The following is a 23,247-nucleotide window of genomic DNA, read 5'->3' on the forward strand; positions in this document are numbered from 1 at the left end:
TTACAAATTATCAAAAGAACAATTAGGCGAACTATAAAAAATAAACTCACCTTAACCAGGGCCGAGTGAAGGTACAGATTATGGGGCTGAATTATGGCTCCTACCATTCCTACAGCCTGAAGAAGAGCTCGGGCAGTACACCTTGAACACCAGGTAACTATCAACCCTTTCACCACTTGCAGTTGGGATGGCCTTACAACTCCATACTAGAATATAATAAGTAAAACTTCACCTTCCAGTTATGGTTTACATTTTTGTCAACTGAACTTGTTATAAACAATTTCAATTAGCAGGGTTTTGTTTTTTTTTTTTTTTTTTGTTTGTTTTTACTGATTTCATCACACTGAAATTATTAACTAGTTATATTTCCTGATAACCGAATTAAATTCTTCATTATTAATATATAACTGCAAAGTATATACTGTAATCTCTTTTGAGAAATTGGAATAGGAACAGAAAGGTTTCTTTCTGTGCCTATTCCATATGAAAAGCGATGGTGTTTAGAGACCGAAAGACATCTCTGAACTTAAAGGCCTTATTCCATTTCAAATTATCAGGCTGATAACCATTTCAATAAAATCATTAAGCTTCGTTACCAGGCCATTTAGTCAAAACGATGTGCTTAATATTTGAGAAAAGAAGACCACCATTTATTATTTTATGTATTTATTTATTATTTTTCAGGAGAAGAGTTTCGTCGATTTGTTAGTTTCCATTAGTTCGAAGAGATCCGACTTCAAACTGAGCGAAGATACGAAGAAGGCAGTGGTCCCAAGATTCAGCTGAATCAACCATCAACCAAGAATCAACCATCTTCACGGTGTTCCCAAGATTCAGCTGCCTCGCCGTAGCCGAGTGGTCAAACGCGAGAGCACATCAGTGCACAAGAACGTTGCCGTATTCAGCATTCACGCGAGCTTGAATACGGCAATGTTCTTGTATTCTTTCTGTCTTGCGAACTCCTCTGGTTCGGTATGGCGTCCCGGAGTATAAACATAACTTATTATTTTGTTTAACTTCTTTTTCGTTTTTCCTAAATCGCACTCAACTATTTTTTAAATACAATATAGGACATTCCCATTTAGGTGCCACTCTGCTGATCCCACCTGGTTGTTCTGCGCTATTCTTGCGCTTGACAAACCTGTGAGGTATTGGGTAGAGAATGCGTGTAATATGTACAATCAGGGGCGCCCCTAGAGAATGAGCTACTGGACTTCAGCCCTCTTCCCCACAAACTATCTCGTCGATCAGGGCCGGAAAAAAAAAGAGAACAGTAATTTTCTCTAGGTGAAAGCAGCGACTCCGATCACCACAATTAAAAATCACAGGTACAAAAATTAATGCAGTTTTCAAGTTTCATTTTTGAAAAGCATCTGGGGATCAGGCATTTTCTTCCACAAAATTTATACTGTTTTTCAATTATGGCCACTGCCGATTTAAGAAAAATCAAGAAACTTTAAGTAAATTAATTTTATAAATCACTGCAATAATATCAATATGTTCCTGTATGATTCATAAATTGTTTATTGGTCAGTCAGGTTAGTCGCTTATGTGCCAATAAAACCCAAAACAACAACAACAACAACAACATTGGTCAGTCAGGATAAAAGTATTCTGGCCCTAAACAGTCTCATTTGCCAGGTTAGTTAACGACGTTCCTGCATTCTTGATTACAATTCTCTCATCAGGTGGAACGAGGGATCTACATGTATATGAACAGTAAAGAAAAAAAAAACTTATTTATTATTTCTGTTTATATTCGTGGCGCTCCACTTATTCGGCCAGAATTCCAATGAATAATGGTGAGAGTGAACATGTTCAGCAGGCATCGATGAGAAAGCACAAACTCACCTCGTATCCGAATGTAACTGCCATGATGGCGATGAGCAAGCCGAAAAAGGCCTCCAGTTTCCTGAGTCCGTATCTGTCCAGAAAGAGGAAAGTAAGAGTGTCGGCTACAGTGATTAGGACGCCACCATATAGAGGAATCCTAGAGATGGAAAAAAAAAAAGGAATTTATCAATAAATGGGGAAAAAACAGTTTAGAAAAAACACAGAGTATGCAGAGAAGATTTTGGAATAGTTAAAGAGAAAGTATACAGTTATATCATGGAAAACTAACAGGAGACCTCTTTGTTTACGTATTGCACTGGAACAGCCTGGAATGTTCCTCGTGTTTATTATCTTCTTCATCAGTTGCTGAAAAGTGCATCCTTCCCTTCTCTATGGATACTTTTACAGCGCACTCAGTAATCACCTTATTTCGCTCGATTATATGAAATCGAAATCACTATTAGCTGTGCAAATGGAAGTGTGGTAACCGACAGCAGCGCTAGCTAATGCGTGGATAATACTTCTGAGCTCTGCTGAGTAGACTTTATTGCTTAAATTTATTGGATGTTGAAAAGCTTTTGTTTCAGATTTGTAGTGAAGTTATTTGCGTTTAAGAAGGTGAAGTTCTTTCATGCTTTTTTGAAGTAGGAGATAATTTTGTGTTATTATATCGATATAAGCACGATTTTACTCGTTTTGTAATTCTTTTCTTTTTATAAAGTATGTAATTTATAAATTTTATAATGCTATAACATAACGCAGTATGTATATACTGCTGTAGTAATTTGAAACAGTGCAGCGTTATTACTGTACTTGCTTGTCTATCAGAATCATGGTGATATTATAGCGCTACAGTTTTTAAATTAACTAAATTCGTATCTCAGGCTAGAGCAGCAAAGCAGAAAGGTCACAACAGTGAGAATTGACAGAAAGAAGGAAGTTCTCCTACGAATACGAATTGTTTATCTTTTGTTCTGCTTTTGATATATTTGCAGAGCTTCCTTTAGCGAGAAAGGGAGCCACCGGAGATGCCTCTGTGTGCTCTTGATACAAAAAATAAGAAATTAAGCGAACATTTAGTGTTTTGATGAGCAAATTGAGTTATTTGGGTAAAGGGTTGATGCCCTAAAAGGAATTTAAACAGGATACATCAAGAACTCAGCTGCCCAAGTCAGCGCTAAAAGTTTGTATCCCTGCATCATTTTGCCACTACCAGTACTATCATATATTAGTGTAATCATTTGTATTGGTATTAGTATTAGCCCATCTGTTTATAAACAATTGAAAATAAATTGCTCTTCCATGGCTACATGCTATTTGACCCCATCTTTTTAAAGTTTGTAAACCTGAGGACTTTTAAATGAGTGAAGCCAGCAGAAAGTTTTAGCAAGAGATAAAAAATACAGGATAATTTATTTAAAACGAACCCTTATGTTTAGGAGTTAAAATGCAAATTTTAATTTTCGAAATTTTATACGAATATGTGTGAGTTACTGTTCTGTTAGCAATGGGGGTAGGACCTGTAGAGGGGTCCTTCATTCATTAACCAATTCTTATTACCGTTTTAATTTCGGAGACAGAGCACCTTGAATTTTATCCAAGAAGAGCGTGCGTCCGTTGTTCAGATCTTCACCTTTAGAGAAGTGACGTTGTCATTCCAAAAATCATTTCCAAATATGAAGGTGCCTAGTAATTCTGTCTTTCATCATTTGATAAGTTGTTTTCACAACAAACAGTTATTCTAAACAAATGTTAATATATACAAAAAACTAACCGCAGTTCAGGATGCACTCAAGAATACTCCGAAGTCAAAAAGTGGAAACAGCAGCGCCAGTTTTCATTGGGGAAATTAAAAAAAATGGAGCTTATGTGCATACCGCATTCAAGTGGTTCACGAACTGAAATAACCTGGCAAAGGTGCGATGATGGAATACTACAATTGGCTGTGATTGACACGTAATGAAACGAGGCCTGGTTTCGTTTGTCTGGTTAGATAAACAGTCAAAATAGTCTGGATCTGGTGGTGTGAATCCACACACTTTTGAAGAACTCATGCGCTTAATTAAAATCGGAAAGTGAAAAAATACTGTGCCACCTGCAACCAGTTATGAATATGATAGAACTTTTTGGACTGCACATTATTTTAAAAGCATTTCCCGGTAAATTTCGTGAACTTTTCACTTTTGGATTATTTTTTGTGGGGACCATTAAAAGAACACGCCTTATCAATAATCGGCAATTATTTGACGAACTTGAAAAACACATACAGAGACATAATAAATGATATAAACTGGGTTCGATGTGGCGAAAATTCACAGAAAACCAACCAATTAATTTTTATATCAAGAAAAAAAATGAATAGGTAACATTTTTCCACGGGCAACCTGTTGAATGTCAATCCGATTTTTGTTGACTATTGCTAAAGCACGATGAAACAGGTTAGCAAGGTTAGAACGAGTGACCCCCAAACAATATTGCTCAATCATTCTATAGAAGCGACATAATAAAATCAGTCTTATTACTTTATGGTCACTCCTTCTACCATGTCATTCGAGATAAAGCCGATGATGTAAAGATTGCGATTTTATTCATCCTTTTATAGCTGATAATTCGATTTATCAACTTTCGTTTCAGCCAACAACAAGTTAAATTTTATTCTCTAACCACCACAGCTTTATCGCTCAACACAGCAAGTATGGGCACTATCAGCCATCAATGGTTTAGCAAACACGCGAGCTAACACGGAAGAATAAGAGCTACGCGACATCAAGACCTTCCCTCTCTGCTGTGTCTCTCTCTGACAGAAACTAAAGTGCATTTTAATTACATTATGATTCGTGTTTAAATACTGATTATTTCGTATCTTGAGTTTTGTAACAACTTTTTTTTGTGGTTTACAATTTTACAGAATTTTTATATTAAATAGATATCAGCATTATTGTGTCTATACTTACTTTCCACTTGAAAGCAAAGAAAAAGCTATTGCTGTTCCTATTACTTCTTGCATGTCAGAACCGATAATGGCGATCTCAATCATAATCCAGAGCAGAAGACGAGGCACTTTTGGATAATGTTGATAGCATAGTTCAGCTAGATTATAACCGGTTACTACTCCCATCCTGGCAGCCAGTCGCTGAACTAGCAGACCTAAAAACGTGGCCCACATGACAACCCATAACAACTGAAACAAGGAAAAAATAAAATGAAATTAAGGATATCCATACTTTCATCAGAAAACAGTAGCAGCAGACAATTTGACAATCATAAATTTCTTCGAGTTATATAAAATCATTATTAAGATCGGAATCAATATTCAATAATCAATATCAATGAATAATCGGAAATAATCAATATTAAGATCGGAACTCTTATCAAAACGTATATTTTGCCACTCTGTGTACAAAAGAGAAGCGAATGAATGAACAAGGAATGAACTGATGTCACAAAACGCACCTTCATAAAGGGAGATTTGAGCTCACATCTCTGTAATTCACGAGAGGGCGAAGAGGCAATGCTCAAAGGTGATTCGTACCCATACGCTACTATTTGACAAAAAAATTATAAGGCCATCACCCCATCACCACTGTTTTTATCTTGGTAAGATTTAGTTAATTTCAAAGAGATGTAACACTTGGAAAACCAGTGAGGTTCCTGTGTGGAAAATTCTGGCAAGACACTCACATCAACAACGAGACTGCACAGTATTGTTCAAGGCTATTTCGCAACATGCGTATCGCTGTAATGTTAATGTTACTGCTGTGTTCAGCAGTAACATTCTCATCAACAAGACGATGCAGGGAAGAACTGTATGTTTGGTATCTTACTGCGACCATAAAAGTTACTACTATCCGGCGAATTCTCTTTTCTCTTTTACTGTTGAACGTATTACTTAGTTAGGCTGCATTCTTTACCATAAAACACGTTATAAATTACAAGTCCCAGTGATATAATATCCATCTTGATACCTTCCAGTAACAGGAACGGTTCAGTCCAATATATAAGCAGCTGTCATTATTTTAAGAGATCGTTCCCTCTCATACTGAGGCAAGGATTCTAATATTTTGGTCAGTTTATGCATAATAGAGATTCATCTGGAAGTCTATTTTATTATAGAAAAGCAGTTTCTGATACAATATATTCATCAGCTTTTCTAACGTTCCTGAAGAAATGTTAAAGATAATACTATGGGTTAAAATGGGAAGCAACGTTCCCGTTTTTAACATAGTATTATCTTTAACGCATCCATTTTGGTAAACCCATTATTATATTTAATAAGATTATTTATCTTAATCATTTAGAGAAGGTATTTATCTCCCCGGTTATACAAAAGGAGAGTCATCTCCAGCAAAAAATTACAGACCAGTATGTCAATCAAATTCACTTCAAAAATAAAAGGAGAGTCATCTCCAGCAAAAAATTACAGACCAGTATGTCAATCAAATTCACTTCAAAAATAAAAAGAAATGATTTCTAATTTTTTTTCATACCTTATAAGAAGCAATGGTTCCAGTCTGCATATCGGCTTCTATATTTCCAGGATCTAAATAGGCTATGCTCATCAGAAAACCTGGACCTGTAAACGCCCATAGTTTCCTCAAGCTGAAGGCCCTCTGAAATTAAAAATAAAATTCTAGTTGATCAGGTGCATTAACTTAAAAGCAGATTGATTCAACATATCATTATAATTTCCTGATGAAATGTATAAAGATGAAATCAAGTTAATATAATATAATATAATTAATATTTAAAGTTAATTTATTATTTTAATAAAACAAGTTTATCTTTAAATCTTACCCGATTTAAAGACTGCCGCGTGGGTGTTTTTTAAATAATATTAAACTTACAACTGCAGTACTAACTCGTAGCATTTACCAGCACACATTTTCAAATATAGTATTAGTATCAGTAGTGGGAAATAATGCAAGGAATCAAACTTATAAAGCATCAGCCAAAAAAAAAAAAAAAAAAATCGTCCCCACATCACCTGTCGATCCCCACCAATAATTTGTCAAGTTCTTCTTTGAATTTATTCATGCTGCCCACATCACAACAATAGATGGAAGTGTGTTCCAACAGTGAACATCCCGCTGGCTGAAGACAAACTTTTGCATATCTATTCTGCAACCACCTTTCCACAATTGAAATTTATTCTCCTCATGTGAGTAGTCTGAGCACAAAAAAGAATGCCATCAATATTGAGCTTACTCAATCCATTAAACGCCTTAAACACCTCAGTCATATCACCCCGCTTGTGCATGGTCTCAAGAAGCTGAAATTTGAAGAACTGTAGCCTTTCTTGGTAGAAAGGCTGCAGTTCTTCAAATCCTTTCGTTTGCCCTTCTCTGCGCTCGTTCCAACAGATCCACATCCTTCCTAAAATGAGGCTTCCAGACCCGTGCAGTACTCAAGATGCGGGCTACCCATTGCCTTGTACAATTGAATAATCACCTCCTTTTCCCTACTATAAAAATTACTGTGTATCATGGACAACCCCATGAACTCCCCTAGCACAATGTCTACACTGCTCAAAGAATTTCATATATGACTACGCAATTATCCCAGCTCTTTTTAATTTTCCACTAGCCTGGGTATTGAACCATACAGCTGGTACGTTAATCTGGGGGGGGGGGGAATGCCCTCTTGGATAGCACAGTTGGAAGGATCGCCTTGCTTACCACAACGGGTGTAAAAGAACTGAGTTCGAGTCCCGTCGATGACGTGAGAATTTTTATGGATGTTTTCCACAAAGTGGCTGAGTTATTCGATCTCAGCAGGAGAATCATGGTTTTTCCTCCCGGTAACTCGGGTTTTTCGCCCAGCAAACAGAAACTGACCATAGAACACAAGCAATTTACAAGCAATATGACCTTAGTCGCTGATGCTTCTAAAACCCTACAACAACAACAACAACTACAACCACAACGTTAATCTGGGATTATTGCTACCCATATGCAGTACCTTGCATTTGTGTAAACTTCGACTGTCATTTCTCAGTCCATCTACCTAATTTTTCTAGAACTTCTTACAATACTTTACTCTGATTACTGTCTTTAACCACCCTGCCAACCTTTGTATCATCTGTTAACCTAGCGATTAAGCTGATATATTAAGCTTCATTAATAAATATATAAAACAACAACAATGGGCCCAGCACAGAATCCTGGGGGGACTCCACTAATAACATTAGTCCACGAAGAAAAGTCGCCATTGATTACCACGCTGTCTTCTTCTACTCAACCCTCCCTTTATCCATAACAGGAACTTGTCCTTAATGCTACAGTGCTCCAATTTGTACAGCAGTCTTTTATGTGCAACAATATCAAAAATGTTTCCTGAAATCCTAGTACGTAATGTCAGAATAATTTTTCCACCCAGTTCCTTCAGTTTCAATCAGATTGGTCAGACAAGATCGCCCCTTAAAAATTCCATCCTCTGACTGAGTATAATTGCATTCCTGTCTAGATGTTAATGCATTACTTCTTTAACCAATGACCCCATAATTTTCCCTGGACAGAAATTAAGCTAACAGGTCTATAATTACTCATGTTACCTTTTGATCCTCCTTTGGAAATTTGGGATATATTTACACATTTGTATTCCACAGGGATCGTCTCTGAATCCAAAGATGATTTCATAATTATGGCTTACCTCCTTTTCTGTCTCCCTTAATAGAATTTGATAGCTCCCATCCACCCCAGGTGTCTTCTTTTTTTTTTTTAATGTTAAGCTTCAACAATTTCTCTTCCACTTTCTTCTCAGTCATCACAAAATCATTTAGTTTCCTGTTAAATTTTGATGAACTACTGGCATTCCCTTCCATAAAGAACTCCTCGTGCATTAATGCAGATACAAAACGCCTATTCAGTTTGTCAGCAACCTGAACAGAATCATCAACAGAAACCATCCAAATAAAGTGGGGCAATTATTCTGTGTATCCCTTTAAGCTATTAGTTTTCCTACCAACCTAATACTGACCTGATAGCATGAGTAAAATTCTTGAACTTCCCTGTAAAAACAGTCTCGCCTGTTACCAAGCGCAGACCAAGTTGAGAAAAATATATTTCAATAAAGCCAATGTTTAAAATTTTTATTACCAAATAAAGATATGTGTAGTTATTGTTACTGAATAAAATAAAACAAACATTTATTTAAAAATAAGGGTCTGTTGTGTAACATTTACTGATATTGGTAATACTGTAATTAAGGTCTACTCCTGAGATATGGACTCTCGGCTTATAGAGAATGGTGATTTAAATTGGCAACAATAAACGTTTTTGAAAAGTGGTATATTCAATGATATTTGGGACACGTGTTATAATGTTAAGAGTTATTCACATTTAATATACTTCTACAACACGTAATCAAAGAAGTCATTTTACGTTTTCAGGAGGTAAGCCGGATTTGGTGATCGACTTGTCTGCGATATTTGTAATTCAAGTGGAAATAGCAGAACGTAAAGCATCCTGCTGCCACGTCAATAAAGGTCAAAAATAAGGTTCCAGTTTAATCAGTAAATTGATTTCCTGGTGACATCCTTTTTCATTTATATCCCTGGTTTCTATCATTCTTTCGATTTTTTTGTCAAAACAATCAAGGAATAGTTGGAGAGAGAGAGAGAGGTGAAAATGCTACGTCGGGATTTAATGACGAATGTTTGAAGTAACGAAACTACACACCAGACTTTTCTATACATTACACTATTAGTTCAGCTGTTATTATCATGTTTATAGTATCCTGATTGAAAATTTCATTTGCATAAACGCATAAGTTATTTAATTTCGTATTTAAAAATTAAATCCTTAAATTGTGATCAATATCATAAACTTGATTCCTGGCTGAAGCTTTTCGGATGATAAATGATTAATATTTGTTGATGCGAAACTCAAGGCCAATATCGTGATTAAACGTATACTCAAGAACAGTTTTCATAAATACATAAAATAGCTTTCCTATAATCTCACAAATATCTTCACACAGGCCCGACTTATTTTTGGTCTGAGCCTCACTATTATCGATGTAATTGGATAAGGGGAAGAGAATCGAATCCAGTCAGGAGAATTTTAAAAAATAAACCCACACTGCATGTTTGTGCTCAATGTACCCAAACGAAATTGGAAAAATACAAATTAACTTTCTTTCTAAAATTACTGTGATCTACCAACATTTAGTGCGATGTTCACATATCTCTGTATTTGAAGATTTAAATTCTTTATCGCTCGATGGATCTACAAAACAGTTACATCAATAGTTTCTTACCGGGGATTTATGAACCAAACAGTTTAGAATTCTGATGTTTTCATTTCTTCTGAAGTGAGTGCCTTAACCACTCATTCTGGGCTACTCTAAGTTTTAATTTTAATCAATTCCTGCATGCACTTACACTATTTATATATTATTAATGTATTTTAAACGAAGATTACCCTACAGTAATCTACAACAGATGCCACAATATTAGTAACGTTGATGGAAGCGCCAGCGATAGGTGGACCGCTCTTGGTGTGATTTGAATAAAACATGATCCAGTAATTCCACTTAATTTTAACTGGGTCCCATGGAAACTGATATGAAGCGTGCAATAAACGTAGGGCATAAATCCTTTATCACTCTCTCACGATAAAAATAGAGATCCTTGGAATTAGTTGAACTTTGAATTCCATACATGGCCGGAGATTAACTTTCAGTTTTCTGTAAATGTACGCGTGTTATCATTCAGTACTTTGCGTAAGTTTATTGGAAGATGGGAAGGTGAAAAAGCAATATAATAAAATGTTACTACATGGGTATGATTTCTCTGCTCACCAAGTAGATCCGCTGAATTCATCTCGGTTTACTGTATGTGGTTATCAAGCTGATATATCAGAGCGGTTATAAAACTAATTGTGCTTTCTCCTCTTGAATAAAGATAGCATTATCTGCCCGAGAAGTTTAAACATTTACAGTTTCTTGTTAGGGTGGATAACATATTTTATGAAGAGAAAGCCATATTAATTGAACTGCTTTCTCAAGGCGAAAAACTTTTAGTTTTTTACTTAAGAAACTAAAAGTATTAAAAATAGAAGTATAGTTTTTATTACTCTTAATATTTTTCAATTTAAGATTTATTCTTTTTGTATTGCACATGAAATATAATAGGCATAAAGCTTAAAAAGAATCTTTTCAGAAAGCACCAATATAAACATGTTCGATTGTGAATCGGTCATAGCTCCATGGTCTTGGAGTCATTGCCATTTGAAACAGAAAATAGCTATGGAGTTCGGAATGGTAAAAAAATAACAAAAATAATAATAAATAATAATAAACAAATTAAATTAGGATAAGCAGACACGAGCCTTCAACGAATAAACATTTTACTAGGTGCGTATCGTTTATTCTTATTTATTTTTACATGGAAAGCTCCATTTTTGGACCCTAAAACAGATCGCAAATTTTTATCGATTTATTGTTTTTTATAGTGATATATCGATCATAAAGAACTTAGTGCCTGCGGAACTAAGCTTAAATATCCTTGAAAATAACGTAGCCATTATGCAGAGGGAGAGATGGGACAGTGAATGAACTGCAAAATAGATTTGAGAGCGTAGAGGCAGGTGCTCAGCGAAGTGGATGTGAAAGAAGCTCTTACGTTATAAATTTTCCAATGGTTCTTAACAAATCAGCTACAGCACAACGAACAAATGTATATAAGCTGAAAATATCTTCATATTTCGGTGAGAAAATGAAAATAATAAGTTATAAAAATAGTGTTAAATTAAATGTAACATGGCTATGACTATTCGTATAGAACGAGAGAGTAAATACAGTACCATTTTCTCTCACCAACATATTGCTCAGATTTATTTTTATTTTATTAATTACAATTAATAAATCGCTATGAAGTAAATCTGTTAATAAATAAGAAAGCCGTTAATAAATAAAAAAAGAGGAAACAACTGAGAGATAATTATATTGTAGTGTTATTTTGTTTTTTTTTTATTTCATTAATGTAGTTGGGTCACTGGGGCAGCAGTCCCTCTGACTCAGTTTCTCTCGGCATGTTTCCGATAACTGTTATTACCAGTCAGCTCCTGGTAACATCCTAAGGTCAGGAACTGCAAATCGTTTTGCTACTTGATGCGAAATTCATATTTTAATTAACCAGTGCGAAGTGTCACTAACAAACAGCCCATCAAGGAAGTTATGTTGAGAAGGGCGGACGCATAGTCATACAGGTTCCCATAAATTTTGTAGGTCCCTTCTTTCTAGAGCAGTGATGGTGAATCATCACTGCCCTAAAGCTAATATTGGAAAGCAAAATCTATAAGAAGTGTAAGAAAATAAAACGGACAATAATTCTGATGGGAAGGAGAAAGGCGGAAGAGCTGGATTGTTTAGAATTTTCACAAAGTCTATGGGATTCCAGAATATCATGTCGAAAAGCTGTTCTATGGTTTATTTGCCAGAAGAAAAACTCAATCCAAGAGAGAAATCTGCGATCCTAGGAAGAGACCGACTAACTTGGCCACAGTGTGAGAAATGCAGTCCATAAAAATTCCTCTAGCTGGAACGAAAAGATTACTTAACCAGCGAAAGAACGGAATATTGATATTTTAAACACGGGTCCACAGGTCAATAGTAAAGCCTGTTGTACTGTAAGGGACAGAAATGAGAATACGAATACCTGGATGTAAATTGCAAGAGAACGTCGATAAATAAGAGGATGGAAACTAAATAGGGATGCAGAACGTTATATATAGTTAAAGCTGTTTTATTTCATATGACAATTTAATATAATAAATAACCTTTTTTTCTGATTTAGTTCGTAGTTCAGTCAATGACGCGAGGAATTTGCTTTTTTCGCATTGTGTGACTGAATTAGTTTGTCTTAGGCGAAGGTTGCATGATTTTAACTCCCAATAACTCGGCTTTTCACCCAGCAAATATGCAAATCGAGCACAGAATATACACAGTTTAGAGACACAATATACCGACGCCTCATAGCCTTAGTTGATTTGACGTTTAACACACGCACGCACACAGTTCATAGTACATGCTTTAGTCTCGCAGGTGCAAACTGCGGTTTTTCTAAAAAAATCAACTGTGTAGTAATTATCCAAATGCACTAACCAATGTCGGAGTTTGAATTTTACACAATTTCAGGCTTTCTGCTCTAAAACATTATTAGAAAGGCGACATTTTAAATATGCATTCATACTTACATTTTCCCGGTTTGGAATAGCAATCCTTTCTTGAAAGTAAATATCATCTGGAGATGATCGTAATAAAGGAGTGCGTTCATTAGCAGGGTTATTGATCGACGTAGCTGCATGTTCATCTAAAGGAAAGAAAATAAACGAATAACTTTTTATTACGTCGAGTTAAACCCTTTTATCAAGTTGATAAATCACCACATTCTTTTTCAGTTTCCGAAATTACAGTTTATCTAACCATTTTAAAGTTGTACTACGAGAAAGGGAAAAAGTTAATTAGGAAATAATCGTTTGCTCTGCGAAATTTTTATCCAGTGATATAAAGCGGTTCGCATATTCATGGATGATTAATAATCTTTCTTAAAATTTAAGTAACACCCCTGTTCTCCAGAGATTATTTTTGCTCTTTGTACACCTCTGATCTGATTGTGTTGTTTGGCCAAGATTCACTGCCTTCATCAATTCCAGGACTTTACACGTTTCCAGTTCATAAATATTCAAAGAAAACAAAAAAAAAATTTAGTCATCACCTTCTAGATTAAGCCGACAATTTATCGAATTTTGAGGTATAAATGTTAAAACCCTAATTGAAGGCAACCGGCAAAACATCAGCACCCAAATAGTGAAGACAAAGTGATTGAGGTAAACTCATTTGAGGAGCACAAGTCGGTTCCCAGAGAGGCAGAAAAATTTCCAACACTCCAAATAACTGCAAATGCTTTATACGCATTTTTCGAAATTCAGTAGTTTAGAAATGAAACCAGTAACCCTCTGACAAAATTTTAAGCCATGGAATTACTTTTAATGCATTTTAAGGAATGGAATTACTTAATTAAAATAAACGTACTCGTATTTCAATAATAGTCTTTCTAGCAGAAACTGTAGCACGATTTGGAATTTTGATACCTACTGAAGAGAAAATACTTTTAATACTTAAAACTATAATGTACTCATACCTGAAAGAAGTAGCACTAGTAATGGAATTTTATGAGATACAGCAGCATAACCAAATAATAGCAGTAAGTCCTGAGGAGATGTTCTGGTTTGCCTTCTTGAATATTTCCAAGTAGTACATCCAATCTACCCACACTGGTTGGAAAAGTCTAAGGTTCGAGTCGAGTCAAAGAATCCAGAATTTTTTATACTCGTTTTTCACAGCGTAGTCGTTTTTCAGGCAAGAGGTTTGCACGATTTTTCTCCCGGATTTCGAGTTTTTTGTCCATAAAACAGGAAAATGGACAACAGAACACGAAATTTATAGACAATATATACTGCGCTGATACGCCTAAAACCCTATAACAATCAACTAGCACTATCCACAGAAATGTCGCGGAGGAATGGCGAAGTACTCGTAATGATTTTATGCAGCAACCCATATTTTTAACGGAGAACAACCAAAAACCGAGCTAAAGGTTTAATATTTGGAAATGGAAGTTAGAACTGAAACTCAGAAGATGCGGACTCTCAACTATCTTCAAAATGAGATAACAGGAAATCTTATTAGGCAAGGGGAAACGAAAAACGGCAGGAAATTAGGAAATAATCGTTGACACTGTAAGGTCTAAAACACTTATGGTCACATATGTTGTAAAATACAATTTTCTAAGTAAGATACGGATAACGGATGTGGAAGAACTGAAATGAACTTGGACAGGACACATAGCTCGAAGACATGATGACAGATGGACTAAGAAAATGACGGAATGGTACCCAAGAGGATCTAAAAGAAAACCAGGAAGACAACAACGGAAATGGGCAGATTAAATTCACGAGTTCGTGGGTAGTAAATGGATGGCCTTGGCACAAGGCCATCCATTTACTACCCACGACGCGAGCATGGGTACATACAGAGAAATCCTGCTCATCTTTAAAAATTCCTGTTCAAAGGCAAGACATATTCATCTCTGTGGCGATTTGTATCCTCTGCTAATAAATTATTAAAATATATCACCTGCAGCATCTGTATCCCATTGGCATCTTCGATTTACCTCATGTCTCACAACTCTGTCATCAATTTTAATGAATTAATCTTCACCATACTTTATTAATAAAAATCAAGAAAAGTTTCTTACTTCTCTTGTTGCTCCTCGTGTTCATGATACCTGAAAGGGAACAAATTCCTTAATTATATAAACAATTAAAATTTATTCTTTGATTATTTATGCTTTTTGTAAAAATACAAAATATACTACAGCATTTTCTATAAACTAACACTCGCGAAAATCGCTATTAAGTAACATTAAATTACATACACTGGCCAAAAAAATACGAACCTTTGTTCAATATCGAATCGGGCTACCTTTCTTTCGAATAACAGCAAGTGTGCGGTGCAGCATGGATTCTATAAGGAGTTTTAGTCTAATTGTAACCATTCTTCCAGAAAAATATCGCGTAGCTGCGACAAAGTTGAAGGAAGGAGACTTCATTGCCGAATAGCTCTCTCTCCAACATATACACGTTCTCAATGAGATTGAGATCAGATAAATTTGGGAGACAGGGAGGATGGCGTTATTCCGTGTCACGCTCTCCGAACCATTATTGGACGATTCCGGCACGATGCGCTGCTGCATTGTAGTCCCCAAAGCGGTCATCAACTTCGGGATAAAAGTTAACATTGCAGGGTGCAGTAAATCTAATACAAAATCCAGGTACTCCTTGGATCACATTCGACTTTCCATCAGTATCAACGGACCCAGTCCGTGCCAACAGAACATTCTCCATACGATGATATTACCTCCAGATGCTTGGATTGTCTTAACAATGTAAGCAGGGTCCATCGCTTCGTAAGGTTCTCGCCACACTCTCAACCTACCACGAGCGCAAAATAGTGCATCGTGATTCGTCTAACCATATTACGTTCTTCCATTGTTCTACTGTCTAATCACAGCGTTCCCAGCACTACTGCAAGCGGATTTTTTTGCTTTTCTCTGGAATCAAGTGGCTTCCGAATAGGCAGGCGAATGGCAATACCCAATTTCTTCAATTCCTTGCACATGGTTCAGGTTAAAACATGGCAGTCTGGGCTCGGTTGAATTCAGATGTTATTTGCTGCATACTGAATGTCCTACTTTTCCCTAGTCCTCCTTAGAGTACGACGGCTTCGCTCTTGAAGTACTATTTTTTTTTCTGCTACATTTACGCCTTTGAGATGAGGAAGAACGCTTGCCTTCTTCCTCATCTCACTCATTAAAAATCTTTGAGATGGATGCTTTTGAGAAACCAGTTATGTCTTTCGTTTCTTGAATTGTGGCTCCTGCTAAACGTTCACCCACGGTAAGGCCGTTTTCAAAGTCCGATATATATCATACGTTTGCCGTATTCTGGCTTCAGATTATTGCAGTCTAACAGCCTGTGTAGTCTTGATACTCAATGAGCCAACACGTCACCAACCAACGTCACAGTTTTCTTTGTTATCAATTTCCATTTATTCCCATTTACTTGCATTTCTTCTGTTTGTGACTGTATTAATACAAAGGTTTGTATTCTTTTGGCCGTAGTGTATACACTGTGCTGCCACTTTATTAGATACACCTACCTAGTAGCGTGTTGAGCCTCCTTTAGCCTTCACAACAGCCTGAATTCATCTAGGCATGGATTGAACAAGATGCTGAAAACGTTGTGCAGGAATGGAGTACCATGCAGACATGAGTGTGTCACGCAATTCCTTGAGGCCTGCAGCGAACAGCCCTTTCCAGCTCATCCCAAAGATGTTCAATAGGATTGAGATCCGAAGACTCAGCGGGCCACTGCCGCAAAGAAAAGTCATTGTCATGTTCCTGGAACCATTCCATAGTGATTCGGAATCACTATGTGCACTGGCGCATTATCCTGCTGGAAGTAACCATCTGACTGAGGATAAACTGTCAACATGAACGGATGCACTTGGTCAGCAACGATGTTTAGGTACGATGTGGCATTCAGACATGAATCTATGAGTATCAATGGGCCCAACGTGTGCCAAGAAAACATTCCTCACACCATAACACTGCCCCCACCACCTTGCACAGTAGTCGTCAGACATGACGGGTCCATGGATTCATGTTGTTTTCGCCAAATTCTTAGCCTTCCATCAACATGATGCACCAGGAACTTCGACTCGTCAGACCAAGCAACCGTTTTCCAATCCTCGATAGTCCAGTGCTGGTGTTGCTGTGCCCACAGGAGGCGTGCTCTCTTGTTCTTCATTGATAACAAAGGTACGCGACGTGGCCGTCGGCTGTTGTAGCCCATTCGCGGCAAAGTGCGACTAGTGGTCCGTTGCGATATTTTGTTCTGCGCACCAAGGTTGTATTCTGACATGATGTGCGACATCATGTCAGAATACATGTTGTGCGACATTGTGGCTCGTCTGTTTGCTTGCACAATTCTAGCCATCCTCCTCTGACCTCTCTCATCAACAAGCGATTTTCTTCCACAGGAGTGCCGTTGAGAGGATGTTTTCTGTTCGTTGCACCATTCTCGATACACCCTTGAAACTGTTGTGCGTGAAAAGTTCATGAGAACTGCCGTTTCAGAGATGCTTTGTCCAGCACATCTTGCACCTACTACCATGCCACGTTAGATCACTCATTTTCCCCATTCTTGCTACGGTTTGTACGCTTAACTGATACTAGAAAGGTTGTTCTGCTCCATTTATATCCATAACTGTGGTCATGTGACTTGCAACGTTGTGGGACAAACCATTTGCGTGCACAACAGGGGTGTACCTAATAATGTGGTAGCCCAGTGTAAATTAATAATAACGCAGATCATTGCCAATGAGGTTTTTCGATTCTCTTCCTCTGTCTTGTTTTCATTAGTTTTTGTGCCGAGGTAACTAAGGCTATGAAGTAACAGTGATTTGCAACTTTAAATTGTGGGTTGGTTTCCTTGTTTTGTTGGATTAAGAAACCAGAGTTTTCGGGTGGAAACCATGCCTACCCTCACCTGGGACCAACTAACTCGGTTAAGGTGTAAAAAAGTATAAAAACTCCTACAGTATCAAGGATTCGAATCAGACCTTTTTTATATGCTGTGGAAGCAAGATGGTGCTAATCACTGCTAAATACAAGGGTTTTCTGAAGTTCGTTCGTGCTCTCTCTCTCTCTCTCTCTCTCTCTCTCTCTCTCTCTCTCTGCCCACCTGATAGCTCAGTTTGTAGAATCGGCATGTTTCCCACATTGGGTGGAGAAGGTCTGAGTTCGAATCCCAACGACGACGCGAGCAATTTTTCTTGGCCTTTATCACAACTTGGCAGAGTTATTCGGTCTCAGGCGAGGGCAGCATGATTTTTTCTCTCAGAAACTCGGGGCGTTTTTCCAGAAAATAGCAAATCGACCGCCTAAGTCGCTGATGCCCCTAAACTCTACAACAACAACTCTTTCTTTCTAGTGAAGTTTATTATTATTTTTTTACCAACTGTTTAGTTCTACTTGAAATACTTTGTATATTAGCGTTGCATATTATACAAAAACTCTAGTTTTGCCAAATAAAAACTTGGATATTTATTTTGTCCAGAGGAAACAGATCAATATGGAGTACGATGCTTTTTGTGTTTTTTGTATTTGCGTCCAGTACGCGCATACCTGATAAATCTCAGTGTGGTGCTACTTGGTAGAAGAGATTGAGGAAGCAAATCCTTTCTATAGATTAAACCTTCACTTCTTCATTACGAAAAGCGGTTATATTGCAGATGAAAACGATCATCTATCACCTAGGTGATTCTTACTATCTTCAGATCATCCACTACCAGGGTTCAGAAATAGCATGGCCCTTCCTGAATGCTGAGAATTTAACGTTAACTTTGTTATTCAGGTAGCCCTGGAAAAAAAGAACTTCAAAAGTATTATTAATTATAGGTATTTTATTTATTTTTGCAGGTAGAAAGATTAGAATGTCTAAATTTACAGGAAGGTGATCCAATGGGAGTTCTCGAAGTGAAGAATCCGTGAAAGATGCATTACATAATATATTAGATCTGACAGTATTATCTATTCAACGTACAACCACAAACTGAAGAAAATTACGATGATAAGCTTAAGACTAAATAGACTGAAGAAATATTAAAGGTGCTAGATGTTAGTAATAGAAGCAACACAGCTACCAAAAGAAAGCTGCAAAAACAAATCGTAAAAGAAATAATTGTGGAGAAGCAAACAGATCTAATTGTCACTTTAATGAACTGCATTGAACTTGGAAAAAAAAATCTATGGATCTTGAAAATCTGATTCCTCCAGCAGTTATAGCAAATGAAAGTGAGTGCATAATTTGTAAACAATTTGCAAAACACTGGATTCATTGTTACACTTGTAAATTGTAGGTACGATGAAGAATGTGCTAAGGCTGAACCAGATGATCTACATTTCGTCGTTTATTGCACTCCCAAAAAAGAAAGGTTTTAAAGAACTAAATTCAGAGTTCTAGGACTCTAAATTCTAGAATGGCCCAATCTCCTCCACCTGTATATTATTTGATCATTTGCGAATTTATAAAATATACGATAACTGCATCTTATTATATGGTTCGAAGAGTCTGTGTCTGTCCGTCTTTCTCGAAATCACACTAGCGCCAGTACAACTAAATTTTGCAGGGCCTTGTCTTTCATCGGAATAGGGGGGAAGGAAAATGAGCACGAAGCGGTGTAACTTCTCTGTTTTGGTGTAGGTTAATTCTTATCGTTATTAGTTTTTAAACAATCTTTGACACAAGATAAAAGTTTATTTGCAGGTGCAATCTTATCATTATTTTTTGCTCTTACGTGATTATTGACACAAAATGAATGCGGGTCCTTTCTTAGAATAAGAAAATGGATTATATGGAGTGGTCTAAGATTATCTGCCGATCATTCCTATAAATCACGCCTTGGGATGCAGAAGAGGAGATCCTTCACCGAGGTGCCGCGAGATTAGGAAATGATCCTTTCAGACCAATGGTTGTAGGCAATCTAGGTCTACCAGACGAATTTAATATTCAAAAATAAAATAGGACTGGGCAACTTCTCGGAGAAAATGGAGATGGAAGCGCATTTAATATTTTCAGTCAGTTCTTTCATCCTTCATCATGATACAGGATTTTTTTTTTTTTTTTTTTTTTTTGAGGAGAAGGCTGTTAGCTCATTGCATACTCTCTCTTCATAATACCGTTGTTCATATGGTACTAGATGTGATCTTCAATATGTGCACCGGTGTTCAACTGATTTGCATATTTTTCGAGCTGAAAACCGTTTACGAGAGAACTTCCAGAGGTCGGCCAACTTCAGCTCTGATTGAAGAGAGCTTTAAGAATCTCTCCAGTCTCTGACAGGATTCATACCCAATACTTTCCAGACAAATGTAGAAACCGCTTTACTGTCACAAGGAAACAGAACAGAATCAACTAAACCCGGAGAACCCAATAAGAATTAAACAGCAATAAAACACAAAATCAATTGGTAGCAATAAGAATATTGAAGAAAATATTTTCATTGTTCTTTCCTTAAAGATTGTTATTAAATCACAGTAAATCTGGTGATTACTGTTATGAGTTAATTTAAAAAAAAAAAATTCAATCGAACTTTTATTTTCCTTAGATTAAAATGGTACGAGAAACATGCAAACAATGACGGAGTTTCAACCATTTTTCTGCAGATGCCTGGCATAAAAAATAATTATTGCAAAACTAGAAATTTAAGAATATGAGCGAACTACACATTGAATAAGAGGGCAATTTTTATACGCTCGTGAGCCTAAAACATTATGACCACTTACCTAATAGAAAGCGCGTGATAACAGCTTGTACCCAGCGTGGCATTGACTCTAAGAATGCGGAAGGTGTCCACACGTATCCTGGACCAGCTGGACAGAAGGATGTACTGGAATTCGGCAACAGAGCGAGGCACTGGTGAATGCTGCGTTCACCCTCATCCCACAAATGGTCGATAGAATTGATATCGGGGGAATCTGGAAGCTAGGGGAGCACATGAAATGCTTCTATATGAGCCTCGAACCATTCCTGCTAATGCGAGCCTTGTGACACAGAGTATTGTCTTGTTGAAAGAGTCTAATGCCATCTGGATACACAGTCACCCTGTAGGGTAAAACTTGGTCCGGAACAATGCCAAGGTAGAATCTCGAGGTGGTGTGTGTTCAATGGAGATGAAGGGATATTGTAATGTCCATAAAACATCCCCTAAACCATGATCCCACCGCCACCGGCCTGCTTTCGTCCAACCGCGCAGTCTACTTGCAGTGCGTATTCAAATGGAGCATCTCCATTTGAATACGCACCTGTCATGGTTGTTGTTGTTGTTGTTGTTGTTGTTGTGCTTTAGAAAAATCAGCGACTAGTGTCATATTGCTCTGTGTATATTGTTTGTAAATCGCGTGTGTTCTGAGGTCGATTTTCTGTTTGCTGGACGAAAAACCCGAGTTTCCGGGAGAAAAACCATGCTACCCTCGCCTGAGACCGACTAACTCAGCCACGTTGAGAAAAGTGCCTTCATAACGTAATATACCTTACGTTATGAAGGCACTCGAACTCGGGTCTTTTCTACCCGTTCTACTCGTACTCAGGTCTTTTCTTAATGAAGAAACTCGGTTACTTGTAAGAGAAACATTCTCTTATAACAAATTTTCCAAGTGCTTTCAAAAAGCGCTGTACTCATCTCGCACATAACGCGTAGCCGCAGATTAGCATGTTGGGAGGTGTCCTCCCAACTCCCAACATGTGGTGCACTGAAGTTGGTTGTCTCTGCAAGTTGTGAATGCTTTCTATGCTTAAATCCGGGATTGGTTTCCTCAAAAACGAAGGAAATTTGTGGTCGGCCATTTTTCATCTTTTCTGACGAAACACAAGAGGCAACTAATATATCATCTGATGAAAAGCTCCTTGAAATAAAGATTTTGAGTTCAAAACACAACTGTTTAATCTTTTCTGAGTAAAAAAACATAGGAATCTGAATTTTGAACAACTGACCAAGATGAACAAAATGATAAAAGGAACAAAGAGAGAGAGAGACGAATAAAAGCACGAATATAAGGAAAGAAACCTCTAGTATGGCAACAGATACTAGAAAGACTACAAGGTTCATGAAAACTGTGGCACAAATATTATAAATTCCATGACATTTTATCTTTTCTGGGAAAAACTAAACAATTAAAATAAAGCATACCTGGAAACGTGTCTTCGAACATCTTAAATAGAAGTAATCAGAGTACGGAATAGTTATAAGTACTAGCAACAACGTAAGAATGCAAAGAATTTCGAAAGAACAAAGACTAAACAAAAACTTTAAAACAAAACTTATGTATAATGTTTATATTTCCTTCTCATATTTCCGTTAATATGTGTTATGATTTTAACTTTTTTAGTGAACACCCACAGTAACTACGGCGTTGTATTCAATATTTCGTTGCCCATATCTTGTGCGTGGCTGACATACGTTGCATCCCATCTTCAGGATCACCCATAACTGATACATTTTTACTATTTCACTCTGTTTCCGTTTCAGCTGATATCAGTTTCTGAAGGGGATTTCCAGTAAAAGTGTCCATGGGAATTTACCAATATCTGAGTCATTTATAAATGTAGAAATACGTTCTTTTTATTTGATAATCACAAGAACAATAGTCAAGAACAAGAACCTTAGATTTGTGATTTACAATTTAAGTTATAATCATCACATACTCCCACGCCTAAAAGTTTGGAACTACGTTTCATTTTTCTTAATTTCCAAAGTTTTTATTAAAATAGGACCAACTTATTTATCAAATTTTATTAAAATATTTTCTATTATGTACAAAAATCAAAAAAGTTAAATAATATTTAAGAATTTTCTAGAATAATTCAGAACGGTGTACGAGACTCGGGAATATAGTAGAACATTGTACAAGATTCCTGAACGTTGTAGATGATTCTAGAATATTCTATAAAGTGGGAGTATTGTTGCAATATTATAGAACATTGTAGATGATTCTAGAGGGTTTTGCAATTATATAAATTGAAGAGTAAGAGCTGTAACTTATAAAATCGAACGCCATACCCGTCATTCAGAAAGAGTGTTTGGTGTAAGTTGCGTTTCGTGATAAACATGAAAAGAAATAAGGAACTGGGTGTTGAAAACAGAAATGCTATTATAACACTGTATAAAGACAGTTATTCCATGAGAAGTATTGTCAACAAACTATGTATGTCATTTAAATGAGTACAAACTACCATTGGACAATTCAAGGGGAATAGCAATATAAAGGACAAGCCACGATCAGGATAACAA

The 23,247-nt window shown here is 36.8% G+C and overlaps 1 protein-coding gene across 2 annotated transcripts in view; it reads right to left on the minus strand.

The window, feature by feature from the left end:
• The window catches only part of LOC150091054 (natural resistance-associated macrophage protein 2-like), a 91,013-nt gene that overhangs the window by 63,009 nt on the left and 4,757 nt on the right, over positions 1-23,247 (minus strand). For both annotated transcript variants that reach the window (XM_090381435.1, XM_090381426.1), the window contains exons 2-7: positions 15,092-15,121; positions 13,029-13,144; positions 6,321-6,443; positions 4,788-5,014; positions 1,852-1,990; positions 51-206 (exon numbers count right to left, since the gene is read on the minus strand). In XM_090381435.1, coding sequence (XP_090237561.1) covers positions 51-206; positions 1,852-1,990; positions 4,788-5,014; positions 6,321-6,443; positions 13,029-13,144; positions 15,092-15,116 — 786 coding nt within the window. In that variant the 5' untranslated portion in view covers positions 15,117-15,121. The remainder of the gene's footprint in view (positions 1-50; positions 207-1,851; positions 1,991-4,787; positions 5,015-6,320; positions 6,444-13,028; positions 13,145-15,091; positions 15,122-23,247) is intronic.

This window comes from Mastigoproctus giganteus, chromosome 1 (assembly GCF_048544385.1).
Source record: "Mastigoproctus giganteus isolate SK-2022 chromosome 1, ASM4854438v1, whole genome shotgun sequence".
In the NCBI taxonomy this organism is placed as follows: Eukaryota; Metazoa; Arthropoda; class Arachnida; order Uropygi; family Thelyphonidae; genus Mastigoproctus; species Mastigoproctus giganteus.